We start from the raw sequence: 17,208 nt of genomic DNA, 5'->3' as shown, positions 1-17,208 counted from the left end.
AACTAGACAAAAAGGCTAGAATTTGAGCAAACTGAGCTTACTACAAGCAATGCAATCATATTTATTTAAGACAGAGTAACTTAAAATGAGAAATTTAGTCTCTAAATGAGCTGACTATTAGAATTTATATCTTGAAATAAGATAAATAACTAGCAAAAATACTCTTAAAATAAGCATTTTATTCTCTTAATTGAGCTGACTTTAAGAATTAATACCTTGAAGTTAAATTAATAACTAGCCAAAAAAGTTTAAAACAAGACAATATCTTAAAACAGCACGATAAAAATAAGTTAATTTGTCTCAAATCAAGGCACCAGAAGCATCTTGTTTTTAGCATTTCTTTCTTTATTAAGAGATTTTTTAATCAACATGCTTCATTCAAAGCAATTGTTGTAACTTCTTCCTGTCAAAAGTGGTCACTGGTGTGTTTCCAATGGCGATCATGCAGTTATCCTCATAGACGAGCACAACTGGACAGGACAGGGGTTGCTGGCCAAGTATGCATCAGGGTCTTCTGAAGCCTAGATGACAAGAGTGGAAGTTTAGGAAATCACAAATAACAAAAAAGTTGTCCTGGACTGGGATACTTCCAAAAAAACACAACAATTAGGTCACTGACAACGCTACCTTTTTTGTATAAATGACAGAGGCTTACCACAAAATAGAACAACTGAAAAATTAAATACTTTAAGTCTCACCTTAAGGACATGTCTCACCTCCATCCAACGTTTTAGGGGGTTTCATCGCTTTTGAACATTCCAGTTGTACATTCTGAACATTCCAGTTGTACATTCAAATAAGGATCATATATAATATTTTGTTGCATATGTCCTGGTCTATCTATATTTTTTATCATCTTTTGCTAGAAATGGTAGAAAGAAGCTCATTAGAGTGTTCAGATTTTCAGCTTTCCCATATTCAAAAACCTACTTTTAGACACCAAGATCATCCAAATTGATCAAAGTGGTGAGATTATGTGTCAAATGTCCCCATCTACAAGTCTGCATGGCGGCCATCTTGGAAAATGGGTGGCCCGCGTGCTTTTTCAAAAGAATAATGTCTAAGGAGTATTTGTACCAAGTTTAGTGCTTGTATCACTATTTGAAAGATTGTTTCAGTTATCTGCTGCACTATAACAGAGTTACTGCTAAATAACGTTTTGGCAAAGACACAAAACATCTACCATGTTGTACTAGCCTGCTAGTTCTAAGGTCTAACTGTCCTGAAAACTTAGCACTAAAGTTTTTTTTATTAAATTGAAATTCCTTTAGATAATTTCACTAACATATAATACATATTAAGCCCATGTATGGGATAATTAATTAATGACTGGTTGCTGCTCTTATGAGACCCAGAGTTATGGTCACTTCCCCTTGATGACCTAATGTGTCGCCCCAAGGGGATAAAGATATTAAAACTTTTGTTCCCATTAATAAAGTGTGTGATGAAACACTTAGTACTTTTAGGACAACTTGACTTGGATGTTCTCAATAGTGCGTTACTTGCATTTCCCTACTCTCCACTTGATGTCAGAGATAAACCAAGCCCTATAAGCTACAGCACATTAGCATCCAGTGACAATAAATTAAAGCAGTCCTCAGGCCAAATGATTGTTCTACTTAAAATTCTTCCATTTCTGATTGATACAGTTAAAGGTAATGAGTACCACACAGTCATTCTTGAGCTGATAGAAATAGTTCAAATTTTGTTTGCTCCTGTTATTGGTCTACAGACTATCAACAAATTGAAAACACTCATTGAACAGCACCTAAAACATATGAAGAACCTTTTCCCAGACAACAACATCACTCCAAAGCAACATTATTTGATTCATGTTCCATCTCAGATTAAGCTACTGGTACCAATGGTTCGTCATATGTGCATGAGATTTGAATCAAAGCATTGCTTTTTTAAACAGTGGGCTTCAAAACTAAACTTTAAAAATGTCTGCAAGTCCTTAATAAGGCATAATCAAATGTATGAATGTTGTCAGAATGTAAGTAGTTCTGAACACCCCATTTTTTCAAATGATTGTACATTGGGACCGATATCAGAAATAAGCAACATGTCATACTTAAAAGAAAAAACGAGAGCCTTCCTTGGAAATGATGAGGTAAACCATGCAGTGTCTGTAAAATGGATTAATCTAAATGGCAACAAATATATACGGGAAAAGTCATTATTTGTGAGTAATGTTAATTCTGATCTGCCAGAATTTGGACTTTTAAAAAATATCTATGTGATTAATTCATCATTGTTTTGTTTTGAGTTCATGCAGTACAACACCATTTGTTATAATAGAGATTATATGGCATATCAAATAGAGATCCCAAACTTGGCACAAGCAACTGAACTGATATCGGTCGATAACCTTGTAGATTTCACTCCGTATTACAGCTTTACTCACAAGGATATGGTCTATGTCCCAATGAAATATTACCTCGGGGATGTGATTGGGCTACACAAAGCCTCATCTGATGTATTGTAAAAGGCACACTGTTATTCTGTTATTAAAACAGCTGTGGCTCATATACAGTCATGGAAATTCTGCAAAAAGTTATTGAAATGTTATGAAATTCATTTGGTAAAAAGATAGTGGGCAAAACAGAACTGTTTAATACCTTTTTCCAAATCAGTCAAACTGTATTGTCATGTTAATAATGACAATAAATGAAAAATAAAATAATAAATTGCTGTCATTTCTTAAGATTCTTAAATTGAGAAGTTTTGCAAGTGGTCTCAATCTTAAAATAAGGAACATAATCTTGTTCCTTTGCTGGGATAATTTGCAAAATATGTCCATACCTTGTTAGTAGTTAAATTGAGCTTGATATTAGCTGGTAAATCTTATTAAGAAAAAGTTAGATATATTTTCTCAAAATAAGGCTATTTTTCTTATGTGAAAAATGCTTGACAAGATTCTTCTTCTTATTAGACTAAAAATAGGACTAATTTTCTAGAAAAAGGGCTTTTTTTTCTTTCTTAAAAATCTGTTTTTGCAGTGCAATGATTTTAAATGGAATTCAGGCATTCATTATAAAGCAGTCTTTGTAAGTCCTTGAAACATTGTAAATTTCTTGTACTTTGCAGTATCACTATACAAATTAAACTGTTGTTGTGTAATATTTCTCGTCTCATTCTTGAAGAATCTCTAGAACACTTTACCAGAATATCAGGAGTGTATTGAAGTGCAGTATCTTGAACAGTAGCAAACTAAAAATAGAAGCAAAAAAAAGGTTGACCAAAGGCAGTTTGTACCATTCAAAGTATCTCTTAACAAGTAACAACAATCTCTTAAATCTCTTTCATGATATACAGTCTCTCTGAAATGAGGACAAATACTTTTACAACATCACAAGCCAACAAACAACTTGAAAATAACACCTAAACAACACATCATGATTCACATGACCTCTGAGAGACAGAGAGGGGGGTTGTCTTACAATTCTGACAACTAGAATGGAGACAAATTACAGGGAAAGGACAGTAGACATTTGCTCTTCTACACAGTGAGTTAACATTTTTTCAGTTAACTCAAGGGTCATCATAGGTAAAGGCCAGCAAATCGGTAAATAAATTCCTCAACTCAAATGAGAGGTTTATAAAATACAATTGAAAGAATAAGGGCAGGCATCAGGTTTGTGATTTTCTCTCAATTACTGGGGCTTGCACACATGCTTCAAGATGGCTGCTACTCACAAGCCACCAATTGAGGGTGTAATCAGAGCCCCATGACACAGCACACGTTCCCATAGCTGAACTCATCTCTCCTCAAACACAACATCTCCTCCTCCCTGCATCGTTTTAGCCAGTATTCAGTTGAGCACAAGTGGGCACACAGAGAGAGAACAGGACACAGTTCACAAGGTACATGTTTACATGGTTGACTGGAACTACTCCCAAGCGGCATGTGACAAAGCAAGAATGTCAGACTCTGAATTGCATGGATACTAGCCAGGTAAACTGGCACTCCATAAACACCAAATGCCAATGGGTGTATTCATTCATGCAAATCCATAGGCCCAGGCTTCTAACTTGTACCTATGGTTGAATATATTTATGTAAGTACTGAAGTACATATTTAAGGACATGACAATCAAGTATACTTTTTGTAAGTACAATAAAGTACTGATTCAATACATGAAAATCAAGTACACCTCTTGTAAGTATATTAAAGTACAATTTAAAGTACATGAAACTCCAGTGTACTTTTTGTAAATATACTAAACCACACATTTAAGGGCATACAATGCAAGTATACTTTCTTTGAGTAAGTACACATCAGTACAACGTTAGTGTACTTTAAGTAAGTATAGAAAAACATTAATATAACATGTTAAGCATATTATAATATGAATCTATTCTAAATACACTGAAGTATACTTTTTTGGCTTGGGTACAACTATCTTGTGTAAGACTCTGGCCGTGGAAAATGGCAGCTCAAACTCTCGTCTCAGCAAAGTGGCTTGCAAACTTAGTGAAAAACAAACGCGTAGGCCACAGCCTCCAAGTTCTGGATTCCTCCTGGTATCTGCCGATGATGAAAAGAGACGGCAAAAAGGAATTTGCACGAACTCATATTCCCGGAGCGTCTTTTTTTGACATTGACGAGTGCTCAGACAGAGCTTCTCCGTTCGACCATATGATTCCAACGGAGAGCTATTTCGCGCATTACGTTGGGAATTTGGGTATTGGAAACAAGACGCATGTAGTAGTGTACGATGCCAGTGATTTTGGGGCATTTACGTCAACACGTGTGTGGTGGATGTTCCGAGCCTTTGGACACAGTCAAGTATCGGTGCTGGACGGTGGTTTTAGGAATTGGGTACATGAGGGGCACACTGTCTCGGAGGAATACTCTATGCCTGCGCGCACCAAGTTCACGGCGTCCCTGAACAAGTCCTGGGTGAAGTCATTTGAAGACGTGCGGGACAACATAGCAACTCAACAGTTCCAAGTTGTAGACGTTAGAGATTATGGCAGGTTCAGTGGAAGAGACCCAGAACCAAGGGAGAGTAAGTCTGAATAATTAGAAATGACTAAACAAAATGCATAACTCCAAATGTGTTGGTTTAATTTGATATGTTAACATAGTTTGCATGATAAACACATGTTATGTCTTGATTCATAGTACTGTGTGCATCTTGCTCAGAGTTATCATTGGCTGTTATAACATGCACAAATATCACAAACAACTTCATTTCCTCTGGTATTGTTGTCTTGCAGGTATCAAGCCTGGACACATCCCCGGCTCAAAATGCCTACCCTTTCTCAAGGTGCTGGATGCCTCTGGTATGATGCTGCCCCCTGAGGAGCTGGAGAAACTCTTTCAGAATGCCGGAGTGGACCTGAAAAGACCAATGTGTGTGTCCTGTGGCTCTGGTGTCACGGCCTGCCACCTGATTCTGGCTGCCCATCTCTGTGGATACCCTGGGGCGTCTGTGTATGATGGGTCATGGTATGAGTGGTTCACAAGGGCAGCCCCAGAACACATCATTTCAGAGGCCCAGAGCAAGTTATGATGACTGAGGAGAGTGTACTTTACCTCTGGGTCTGAATTATACATTTCCACTCCTGGCCCATATTCTCTGGCAACTGATACTGTACTGTCGATCTGAGAGGATTGGTAGAATGTCCATCCAGCTAAAAAGAGGGCAAGATGGAGCTATTGCCATACTGTAGCTATTCAATCCTCTCAGATCTTCAGGGGAGCCTGGGGATAAGGGGCTAGGGGTCCAATTGGAATTTAGCATTTGAGTCTTTCGCACCTTGGGGGGGTTGTTTAAGGGGATTGGGTAATTTTAAGTGAAAATTGAACACTTTTTTATTTTTTATGGAAGGGTGTTTTGCATTTGTATTTAACTGTTAGGGTTAGGGTTAATAAAATTGTGTATTTTATGGGCACAATGTGAGAATGCAGGGAGCTCTCTCTGCTCAACGTCCAAGTCTAACATGAACATGTCTCAGAATGTCATAACTGCAGTTATGCCGTACAGGCCTGTACACAAACTGCATATTTATGAAGTGTGAAGAGAAGGGTTTTGTCTACTTCAGATCAATCTTATCAATTAACAGACGTTTCAACTGTGAGAAATGACTGAATATTGATTTCACTATATGAATGTAGATTAGATTGTAAAAAGTAGGCTAATTCATTAAACTGGCTCGATCGGGGTGATCAGTCAGGCTGGGGAATGTTTAATCATAGTGGGCTGTTCTTACTGTATAGAATATTTGGGATGTCTACTTGATTTTATTATTCTATTGTCAATTTCTTTTGTTGTTTTTTGTGATATGAGCTTCTGTAATGCCTTAATTTCTCCTCAGGGATCAATAAAGTATCTATCTATCTATCTATCTATCTATCTATCTATGATGTTACATTCAAAATATGCTTTATTAATGTTGTTTTGTTACTCTAATGGCTGATTTGTGTATTTTATGAAGTATTGTGAAATATTTGAAGCAAAAAAATTTTTTTGCAGAAGGGCCCCTTTGTTGCTTAAATGTATGTTTGCTTTTTAATGATAAGCCAATGCTGGGCAGTGGGCGTATCATAAGCACATGCATCACGTTGCGCAATAGTTCAGAGTGCTGTCAAGCCAAGGAACTATCATGGCGGCACAGACCCGTGCTCTCGTATCAGCCAAGTGGCTTGCAGAAGCGATAAAAAGCAACCGAATTGGTCCTAATCTCCGAATTCTTGACACCTCTTGGTATTTACCGAAATTGAAGCGCGATGCAAAGGCTGAATTCAACCAGAGGCATATAGCCGGGACCTCATTCTTCGATATTGATGAATGCTCAGACAAAACTTCCTCACAGGATCATATGCTTCCAACTGCAAGCCACTTTTCAGAGTTTGTGGGAGATTTAGGGATTGGAAACGATACGCATGTTGTAGTGTACGATACCAGCGATTTTGGGTCATACAGTGCACCCCGGGTCTGGTGGATGTTCCGGTTATTTGGGCATAATTCGGTGTCGGTGCTGGACGGTGGCTTTAAGAATTGGCTGAACGAGGGGCATCCTGTCACAGCAGATTCTTCCAAGCCGGGGCGCACGGAGTTCAAGGCGAGCGCCAATCAATCTTGGGTCAAGACCTACGAGGATATCGTAGGAAATATTGGAACAAAACAGTTCCAGGTGATCGACGCGAGATCGGCTGGCAGGTTTAGGGGAACTGAGCCAGAACCAAGAGATGGTAAATGGCATATGGAAGAACATTTCTTCAGATGTACAAATGTTTTATTTAATTTTATAATATGTTTTTTTTTTTTTTACCATATTGATCGGTAGATTTTTTATATTTTGCTCACCTGAGTGAATTATTAAATCTCTCTCTCTCTCCACTCAGACACCTTGCCTGGCCACTTCCCTGGTGCTATCAACATGCCCTTCACCAGTTTCATGGATGCCTCTGGGAAGGAGCGGGGACTTGAGGAGCTGGCGAGGCTGTTCCGGGAGGCAGGGGTGGACCTGGAGCAGCCATTCTGGACCACCTGTGGCTCAGGCGTCACAGCCTGCCACGTTGTTCTGGCTGCCCACCTATTAGGACTCCCATGGGTGTCTGTGTATGATGGGTCATGGTCTGAATGGTTCAAAAGGGCTGCCCCTGAGCATGTCATCTCAGAGGGCAAGGGAAAACAAGGGTGAAGGAAAGGGACAGGTAGAACTGCACACTGGAACATACTGTTATAATGTGAATGCATAAGTTACCTTTCACTAGCGGAGAGACAGTATATTATGAATCTCAACTGAAGCAACAAATTGCACATATTGAAGAGTGTTACTGGCTGACTGGTGAGGTCATGTCTCACTAAAATAGGGAAGTTGTGACAGAAAGTATGACGCATTAGAAGGGGAGAATGTGCTAGGGTTAGAATTGGACCAGGGTTTAGTTGTGCATTCCTGTACAGAGTGACACCAGTATTGTCCTATTCCGGTGTTTTTATGTAAGAGCATTTAAACCATTGAGACTTGATGCTGATAATGCATGACAACCATTTTGAGAGAGAGTTCCATGTTGTACCTGAAGGTTCAACTTTCTTACAGAGAAGATTAAATAACTAAGTGCACTTTTCAGAGATTTTAGTGTTTATAACACCATGTCATATTGTTTAATTTGAAAATGAAATACAATAAAAAGATGAAAGTGTCCTGTTTCCCCAGTCTTTCCCCAGGAGCTCATGTACAACCTCTCCTTTATTCAATAACTAACTCAGTAAATACTTAGACATACATGTAGATAAATGTCCCAGAATACTGCAGTGTTCAACCTGGGTTTTATTCAAGTGTGCACATTAATTTGTGAGATTGCAACATTGAGTAAATACCATTTTCATTGGAATAGAACTTGATGTAACCTTGTTGTAATTTAGTGTATGGAAATTATATATTTATGTTAAAGGGACAATGCACTTAGTAATAGTTTTCAGACCTTTAAATATGTTCCGTCATTGCGTCACCACGCTACACCCTCATCTGCAGGAAAAAAAAATCTAAAAGAAGTCTGACTCAATTTCCAGATAAACAACCACATATTTAGAATATGTGAATACGAGTTTATTTTGGATATTGATTAATCACTTAGGTTGAATATTTGTAGAGATATTACTCTAAATGGCATATCAGCAGTAAAATGTAGATAGCTGACGCAGAACAAATTCAAAACCAGTTAAATCCGGTTTCAATGTTAGATTTAGGGAGTCTGGCAATATGCCTGATTTTCAGTAAAAACATTATTCCATCTACTTATTGTTCAAGTCATGACGCTTTCACACACAATTGATATTACTCCTTGTGAGTACAATCAAATACCCTATCACTCTCTGGTACGATCAGTCTGGTAAGGCTCTAGGGTGTCAAATTCAACATTAGGTAAATGGATGATTAGGGGGCCCATTTTGAGTGTGGCAAGTTGTCAGTAACTACAAAACTTGTAAAAAGTGAAAGTCTGCTTATATCTGTATCTGACCATTTGACTACATTGATTATTTCATCTTAAAATGTATGAAAACAACTAATAGTGGGGACTTGGTATAGAACAAATGGGATACAACGGCACTGGTATTGAATAACACAATGATTATTGTAAGCAGACCTGCTTATTATGAGGCCTACTGATGATTTGTCTGGAGATTAGGAGACAAACGTCAGAATTTATGTGAGGAATTCCCTCTATGAATAACGTTTTCGACCAACTAATGTTCATAATTGTTGGTTTTAACCTTCACTGATATTGAAATAGCTTTAATAAGTTGAACAGCATCTAATTATGGATTAAAGGCCAGCAAGATGCCACACAAATGATGGGCGAAAAAGGTATCTCTGAAGAGGTTGCCCTGCGAACTGCCTGCAGGTCCTGACCACATAAACAAATTGGGGTCCACTTTAGCCAGTTGACAAGATAGCTTTGCTGTGGCTAAGAGCTACACACAAAAGCGCTAAATTGGAATAAACAAATCGTGCAGCATATCCATTTTTAGCTAAAGGAAATGTTAGTGATTTATCTACGTATTTGATGTATAACTTAGTTTCTAGCTAAATACACATTTGAGGACCAAGCGCATTGTTTTTAGCGATTAGCGTTGACAGTCAGCTGACAACAAACACCACTTACGTTAGCTAGCTAGCGAAGTTATACAACAAAGTAACGTAGCTAGCCAACCAGTTGTTTCCTTGCTCGAGTACCAACTGGATTTTAAGGTAAGAAGCATAATAAACATTATAACATAATAAACGTTAATACACTGAATTGGTGATAATAAAATGTTTGGTTGAATTCAATTAACGTTTGCTGCTCCTGTTGTTAGTTAGCACGTTGCTAAGCTAGGTAGCTATCTTAGATGTTATCAACTAGCATCAAACATCTGATCAACAAAATGATCAAGCTCTCTAGCTAGATCTTGTGAGGATATTGATTCAGTCAGTGAACAATATTGCACGTTTACAATGTGGCAAATCTTGATAGTTCCTAAATCGGTGCAAAAGAAATTACATTTACATTTATGGCATTTAGCAGACGCCTTTATCCAAAGCGATTTACAACAAATACATTCGTCTAAGTAAGTGAATCATCTATCCATCAGTCATTATAAGATAAAGTAATCAATGCTCACACCAGGGGCCATTGGCAGTCACAATACTAGAAGAAGGATTTTTTAGAAATTATTATTATTCTTTTTATATACATTTTTATTATCAATTTATTTACAGTAGAGAAACTTGTACAGGGGGGTGGTGGGGATGAAGAGGTCTTTAGGAGGGTCAGTTAAGATGTAGCCTGAAGAGATGGGTTTTCAATCTACGGCGGAAGATAGGTAATGACTCTGCAGTCATGACAGCAGTGGGAAGCTCGTTTCACCAGCGGGGCGCCAGGACAGTGAAAAGCCGTGACCGAGTAGCACGGCTGCTGCATCCACGTAGAGGCGGCGGTGCCAGCCGGCCAGCCGAGGTGAAGAGCGGAGTGATCGGGCAGGGGTTTGAGTGCTAACCATTGCTTGCAAGTAGGGAGGGGCTGTTCCCTTTGCTGCCCGGTAGGCGAGCACCAGGGTCTTGAATCTGATGCGAGTTGCTACCGGGAGCCAGTGAAGGTTGCGAAGGAGGGGTTGACATGGGAGAATTTGGGGAGATTGAACACCAGACGGGCGGCAGCATTCTGGATGAGCTGCAGAGGCCCGATGGCGGAGGCGGGGAGCCCGGCCAAGAGTGCGTTGCAGGAGTAAATTAAGATTATCAGTGTAGGCTTTAATTTTTTGTAGTAATTTTTTGCATTTTTCCCACAGGACGGCGTTGATGAGTAGCAATGTCGGGTATCGCTCTCAGCAGACTGTCACAGGAGCGCAAAGCATGGCGAAAAGATCACCCTTTTGTAAGCACTGAAGTCAATTGTCTTTCTTCTATTGTTGATGGCCCGTTAAAATACGTTAAGATTCATGTCATCAATATGCCATGTAGACGGTTTGCCAATCCATTTAGTATGGCATATGATTTGCTTAAAATCTCCTGCTGTCCTCTCCTCATCTCATAGGGCTTTGTTGCTGTTCCTACCAAAAATCCTGATGGCACCATGAACCTCATGAATTGGGAATGTGCTATTCCAGGCAAGAAGGGGGTAAGTCAACCTGTCCTCCGTTTCAATGCAGTCTCAGGAGGCCTACCACCAGACCATCATAATGACATATCCTCAGTCAGTGTTTGTCATGGCACATGTGCAGAAATCCCAGTTCAATTGATGATGATCACTTTCATGCAATCCTCAGACCCTGTGGGAGGGAGGCCAATACAAACTCAGAATGCTGTTCAAAGATGACTATCCCTCCTCGCCGCCCAAATGTGAGTACTCCTTCACATCAGTACCTCAAGGGCACAGTGTTGCTGTCACTGCACCCTGTTTATTATTAGCCACGCTGTTGGATAAGCCTATGCAAACATATTTGTATGAAATGTTTTATCATATTTTTATGTATAAGGATGTCAACAGAAATACTGTAGACCTCTAGAAATGTAGTGAACTGTAAGTGCTAAAAATCCCTTTGTGTACATCTCTCCTCAGGCAAGTTTGAGCCGCCCATATTCCACCCTAATGTCTACCCATCTGGCACGGTGTGTCTCTCCATCCTGGAGGAAGATAAAGACTGGAGACCGGCTATCACCATTAAACAGGTCTGAGCTAACACACACACACACACACACACACACACACACACACACACACACACACACATACACAGACTGTTGAAGCATCAGTTTTGAGGCATTGTATCTCTTCTGTGTTTTTTCAGATCCTGTTGGGTATCCAAGAGCTGCTCAATGAACCTAACATCCAAGACCCAGCACAAGCAGAGGCTTACACAATTTACTGGTAAGTGTTTACATTTTGCCTGGGACAAATCCCTGGTGATCTTTTGTTTGTTTATATAGCTAATGTCTTGGTAGTGGAGCTCTTTTACTTTACCTTGCTGGAATAGAGACTGATATAGAAGAAAAAAAACACCCAAAAATTCAAAGTTTAATGAAACTAATTTGCCTCCTTTCTCTCCTCTTGTGTCTTTGTCTTTTAGTCAGAACAGAATGGACTATGAGAAGAGGGTGAGGGCACAGGCCAAGAAGTTTGCCCCAACATAGAGCTGAGCTGGCCATCCTGTCTGAGAGGCTGAAGCAGACCTGGATAGTGAACAGTAGCACTTGAAGGACCACTCCACTAAAATCCACTCTTACACGATGTACGCTGTTAGAGTTGGACGAGTTGTGTTGATGTCAAGGATATACTTTCAGCTCCAGTTACAGTCTATTAGAAAACCCTGATCACTAAGAAGAATTTTCATTTGAAAACAGTACGGTGTTATTCATTGAAAACACATGAATATGCTCACGAGTGTTTTGTTTTTTTTAAACCAGCGATTGTACAATTTGCAGAAAGGTTTCTCAATGATTATTGACATGAACTATAGCCCAGCATTATAACTGTTTGTATACCCCATATAGCTGTAAAGGATAGCTCTTAAACCAAAAGACAACCCCCTTTGTCAATTCTAGCAACCAATGTATTAGGTTCAGGATTTTCTGTGGAATGTTCCTTCAATACAATATGGATACCAGCTGAAAGTGCACTGCATAAAGAAAGAAAGCTGAAGAGGTTTACCTCTGAAGACATGAGTGTGTGTACATATATAAATATTGAGAGTAATGCACCCTATGTTTTTTTTATGGTTTTAGCAAGTTGCTACTTGTGTGTGGTATTAAAAGTAATGGACATCTTAAATGTAAGAATTGTGAAATAAAGTTGAATAAATTGCCAAAAGTTTTTGAGTCCACATTTTCTTTTCTGCCATTTTTATTTATTCATTAGTTGTTGGAAATGCCCTGGGGTTAAGGTGTGAAGTTATGAATGCGTGGTCCTCTGTGGCTCAGTTGGTAGAGCATGGCGCTAACAATGCTTAGGTTGTGGGTTTGATTCCTGCTGGGACCATATATACTGAACAATGTAAGTCGCTTTGGATAAAAGCCTCAGCTAAATGGCATATACGTATTATGAATACGCCTGTGTTTGGTATTTGGAACAGTTCTGTCAGCTGCTTTCTTTTTTATGAGTTTGTGTTGTTTTATTAAATGTTAGGACAAACTGGAGTTGGGTATTGATTCCAAGTTTCAGGTAGCCTATAGCAGGTTATTGCTCATACCCTCCAGACCCCTTCACACAGCGACCACTCAGGCTAATTATGACATCACTATCCTGGTGACGGATTACCCCTCCCGCTTATTGGACGATGCGTGGGGTCCAAGAAAAATCAATCATTTATCAAATGTGGTCAACTTCTAAGGTGTCAGGCAGCTGCAGTCCCGCAAAGCACACCGTCTGCCCCGAAATGTAAGTCAACTTGAGAAAGGTTATATGTAGATTATTGTTTTACCAATTAGTTCCAACACTATTTAATGTTATTTCTTCCTTCTTTATAGCCTATGCATTTTTTTAATTATTATTTCTTTTGCCGCAAAAGTAATTTCACCTTTGCTTAGTGTCTTGGTCGGTCGCAAATGAGAATGAGAGCATGGGCTATAAGCTAGGGATAGAGATAATGTATGGAAAATGTTAGAAAAACAGACAGACATAAAATTCACTACCCTATCGAATACACTCCATCATTAGACAGTGCGAATGTTGAATTGCACTTGAGCAGATATCACGAAGCATCGTTCCCTCTGGAGGGCGGCAGCAGGCTGCTCTAGAATGGTCAGATACAAGACACAAAAAAAGCCAGTAGTTGTGAAAGCACACAATTAAACAGATCGCCAAGTGATGTTGTTTTCTGTATGTAGTTTCCCTCTCTGGGTGACACATAAATGTGTGACATCATTCTCTAGAATTTCAACACTTTTTTTTCATCTCTTAGATCTCGTCTAAGCTGATGCAATGACCTCAAGTGGCCAGCCAAAGGCAACTGTTGCGGACAAGTGTCAGGTGAGTGGCACTGGAGAGAGTTTATAAGAAGTTCTACATATATATATGTAGAACTTATATATAATATGTATAAATATATATAATTCATAAATTGTGTGTGTGTTGTAGGTGAGGGGTACAACATGTCCACAGGTCCCCCCTCTCCTGCTGCCCCATTACTGTGACACAGGGTCAGCCTTCTCATCCCCCCACGGCTCCTACCACAGCTTGGGACACTGTCTGCGCTCCAACATCTTCCCAGGTCAGTAATGGGCCAGGTAATGGTTGTCAGTCAATCCTTGGTTTTGTAACAACACCAAAGTGAATTATTTCAGAGGGTGTAATCTGCTTTACATTGTGTGGGGGAGGGAGAAACCCGAGGACAGGCTCATTGTAATGGAAGGAACAGAATGAGGAGTGGTATGAAACACATACGTGTTTGATACCATTCCTCATTGCATTCCATGCATTACAATGTGCCCGTCCTCCAATTTCTCCCCTCCACCAGCCTCCCCTCCATAGCACCCACATTAATAGCACCCCACATGAATCGATCCATCCCTCCCATGGCTATGGCGGACACAGGATTCAACCGTTGTCCCTGGAATTCTGCAGACATTTACTTTGATGGATTGCTGCTCCTTAGCCCGGTCACCATGTTGTTGTCGTTATTGTTCTGTCCATATCCCCCTTCCAGGTGCCCCTCTGATGTGGAGGTCCCTGGTTAACGAGTCGTACATCGGGCACCCTCTGCCCGCCCCTCCCCGGGACCCCCTGCGCTGGTACGGCCGCAGGACTGATGACATGGGTGGGTGGCCTCCTCTATTACTGCTACGACTGCCTCTATTCATCTTACCTCCAATAGCTTACCTTCTATTCTCCTACAATCTGTATTCTTCTTAGCCTCTATACCTTCTATTTGACTACTACAGCCTCTATTTTTCTTTAATTTACTCCTTCTCCTACTATTGCTATACGTAGTGCTACCTGACAGTGAGCTTTGAGCACGATTGACTGTATGAACACGATTATTATCATTGATTAGATTAGACTAGCTACTACTTTGGCTACCATAGTATGGCATGCTCCACTTTCATTGCGATTCATTGTTTGATGACACTCAGCTACCCCAACTGCCAGAGTCATTCTTCCTGTCTTTTTTTTTTTGCTACTACCCTGCAGTGAGATGGACAGAGAGAAACATTGTGAACCAGAAGTTGAACAAGGCATTGAAGGCGATGGAGAACAAGGCTTCCAAATAAGCGTTTGATTGATTGGAAAACCTCACAGCCCTCACAGCCCCCACTGCCCCACCACTGCACCATCCACGTGATTCACACCTTCAGAACCACATTTCACTCACGGATAAACAAACACCCTTTGGGTTCTCACACTTGCACACATCATATCACACTAAGTTCCACACACACTAGCACTTGTGTATATGCACACACCCATAGACACACACTCATTTGTAATAACCTTTGTCATTGAATAAAGACAGGTGGCATCCCCTAACCAGACTGTATAATATTCTGTTCTCCCAGGATTAAAGTGGGAAAATAATAATGAAATTATAAAATAATCCTGAAATAATCAAATAACCATGCATATCATAAAGATCAGTGAGGCACAGTGACCGTGATTATTGGTTAAAACGTTATCTAAAATCTCTGTATTTGGTTCAGTCAGTGAATCTGATAAGAGCGACCACAAGCAAGAAGCAAAAAATAGTTTTTTAGGGGGTACAGTAGGAAGGGCCTAATCATTTTCAAGACTTTGTGCAAATCTTCCATTGACATTCATTTATTTCAGATAATGTTAAAGTTGGGGTTGCAAGTGCGTAATAATAAAACGTTTTACATTTTACAACGTTTTACATAAAAGGTAGCTACTCATATTCACCTGAACAGCTGCACAACCAAACGAAGAAAACAGATACAGAGGGAATGTATGAGAAAGGGAAAGAATGAGAAAGGGAAAGAATGACAAGGCTAAAAGAAAAAATAACAGTTTGAGGGGATTTTTTTTTTAGTGTCTCTGATGTCTTTTCCCCTGAAGTAGATGAAGCCGAGTAAAGCGAACCGTCAGAATCACTGACGTGGTTTGAACGAAAGCCACCGAAACCTGCTTTTTGTCACAGCCGTCTTCCCTTGTCATATCAGGTCTAGAAACTATCAATAGTCATCTCCATATACGGGGGAAGAGGATCAAAGAGGTAGCTTTTTCTCATAGTAATGCTGCTGGTTCACCTAATAACTCATTGATGAATGACACACAAAACAAACTGAGCCCAGGGGGGAAGAAAGACTAAGAGGATAGAGGCCTACTGTACCTTTTAACCTTGCTCCCAGATCTGTACTGTATGTGTGTATCAGTCTACTCTTATGACTATCATTGTCATTTGTGGCATTGTTACCTTAGTTTGTTGTAGGGACAGTAAGATAGTCTAAAAGTTAGGGTTACAGCATGACAATGACAGTCTAGGAATACATACCTCAGCAGTGAATTTAAGGATATGAACATATGAACCAGTATTTTTACGCCTCCATCTGAGACTCAGAGACGTATCAGTAAGATGATATCTAGTGTCATGGTACTAGATCTGGTAATCTACTACCACGTGAAGACCTGAAATTCAATAAAATCCCAATAGTGTAATATCTGGAAAAATCCCTTTCCAAGAACTGTCAAACATTTTGTTACAGTAAAAGATTTAGCTTCATAGAATCAGGTCCTTACTTACAGTAAAAAACAAACATTTAATTTATTTCACTTCTCCTGAGGGTAATGTGCTAGTAAGTGTCTAACCGCCCGTAAGAACAGCATGACATGTGACATGTAAGAGTGGTGAGAAGGGAGGTTGTGATTGGACAACAAACATGGGGTTTTAATTAGATGGACAGCTTTCAAAACCACAAAATCACCGTGATTGATTGGGCCTGTAGTTTTGAAGCTGATGCTTGATATGGCTCAACTAAGAATAGCTCTTAGACCCCTTTACAACAAAAATAGTCTTATTGAAGATATATATAACCACTATAGTAATAACTTAGCCATTTAGCAAGCCTCTGGCTTTTGCTATAAGAGTACACATTGTTTCACCTCTTCTCTCCTCACACCACAACCCAGCCCTCCCCTCCCCCTGCTGTTGTGGTCTGCAGACAGAGAATGTTTTCTTGTTGCCGCTGTAACACAAAGTACACTGAGGCCTCGGCACTGACTTCCCGCCACAGGACAAACTCTGACCTTTTCAACAAGCACCG

General features: G+C 39.8%; 3 protein-coding genes across 3 annotated transcripts; all 3 read left to right on the top strand.

Moving 5' to 3' along the window:
• Nucleotides 1-4,432: 4,432 nt before the first annotated feature.
• On the top strand, nucleotides 4,433-6,355 carry LOC310810237 (3-mercaptopyruvate sulfurtransferase-like; the record flags this gene model as incomplete). The annotated part of the gene is made up of 2 exons (XM_083677925.1): nucleotides 4,433-5,015; nucleotides 5,227-6,355. The coding sequence occupies 2 exons, from the start codon at nucleotides 4,433-4,435 to the stop codon at nucleotides 5,520-5,522; spliced, it is 879 nt and encodes a 292-aa protein (XP_083534051.1). The 3' UTR covers nucleotides 5,523-6,355.
• A 251-nt stretch (nucleotides 6,356-6,606) lies between these two features.
• On the top strand, nucleotides 6,607-8,158 carry mpst (mercaptopyruvate sulfurtransferase). Its single transcript, XM_083676673.1, has 2 exons — nucleotides 6,607-7,204; nucleotides 7,358-8,158. The coding sequence occupies exons 1-2, from the start codon at nucleotides 6,616-6,618 to the stop codon at nucleotides 7,654-7,656; spliced, it is 888 nt and encodes a 295-aa protein (XP_083532799.1). The 5' UTR covers nucleotides 6,607-6,615; the 3' UTR covers nucleotides 7,657-8,158.
• A 1,235-nt stretch (nucleotides 8,159-9,393) lies between these two features.
• Nucleotides 9,394-12,799, top strand: LOC310810011 (SUMO-conjugating enzyme UBC9-like). The gene is made up of 7 exons (XM_083677590.1): nucleotides 9,394-9,708; nucleotides 10,788-10,873; nucleotides 11,033-11,116; nucleotides 11,265-11,337; nucleotides 11,558-11,667; nucleotides 11,787-11,866; nucleotides 12,066-12,799. Exons 2-7 carry the CDS (start codon nucleotides 10,808-10,810, stop codon nucleotides 12,127-12,129), a joined length of 477 nt encoding a protein of 158 aa, XP_083533716.1. The 5' UTR covers nucleotides 9,394-9,708; nucleotides 10,788-10,807; the 3' UTR covers nucleotides 12,130-12,799.
• The last annotated feature ends 4,409 nt before the right edge of the window (nucleotides 12,800-17,208 follow it).

Source organism: Argentina silus, assembly GCF_951799395.1.
Source record: "Argentina silus genome assembly, chromosome: 9".
NCBI classification, from domain to species: Eukaryota; Metazoa; Chordata; class Actinopteri; order Argentiniformes; family Argentinidae; genus Argentina; species Argentina silus.
The sequence above is the reverse complement of the archived record's forward strand: the minus strand, read 5'-3'. Positions and strand labels throughout refer to the sequence as shown.

Bases quoted from the DNA above. Each gene is read 5' to 3' on its own strand.
- mpst (XM_083676673.1), top strand. From the start codon at position 6,616: ATGGCGGCACAGACCCGTGCTCTCGTATCAGCCAAGTGGCTTGCAGAA. The intron at 7,205-7,357 runs GTAAATGGCATA...CTCTCCACTCAG, and splicing joins TGAGCCAGAACCAAGAGATG to ACACCTTGCCTGGCCACTTC.
- LOC310810011 (XM_083677590.1), top strand. From the start codon at position 10,808: ATGTCGGGTATCGCTCTCAGCAGACTGTCACAGGAGCGCAAAGCATGG. The intron at 11,668-11,786 runs GTCTGAGCTAAC...GTGTTTTTTCAG, and splicing joins CGGCTATCACCATTAAACAG to ATCCTGTTGGGTATCCAAGA. The intron at 11,867-12,065 runs GTAAGTGTTTAC...TTTGTCTTTTAG, and splicing joins GAGGCTTACACAATTTACTG to TCAGAACAGAATGGACTATG.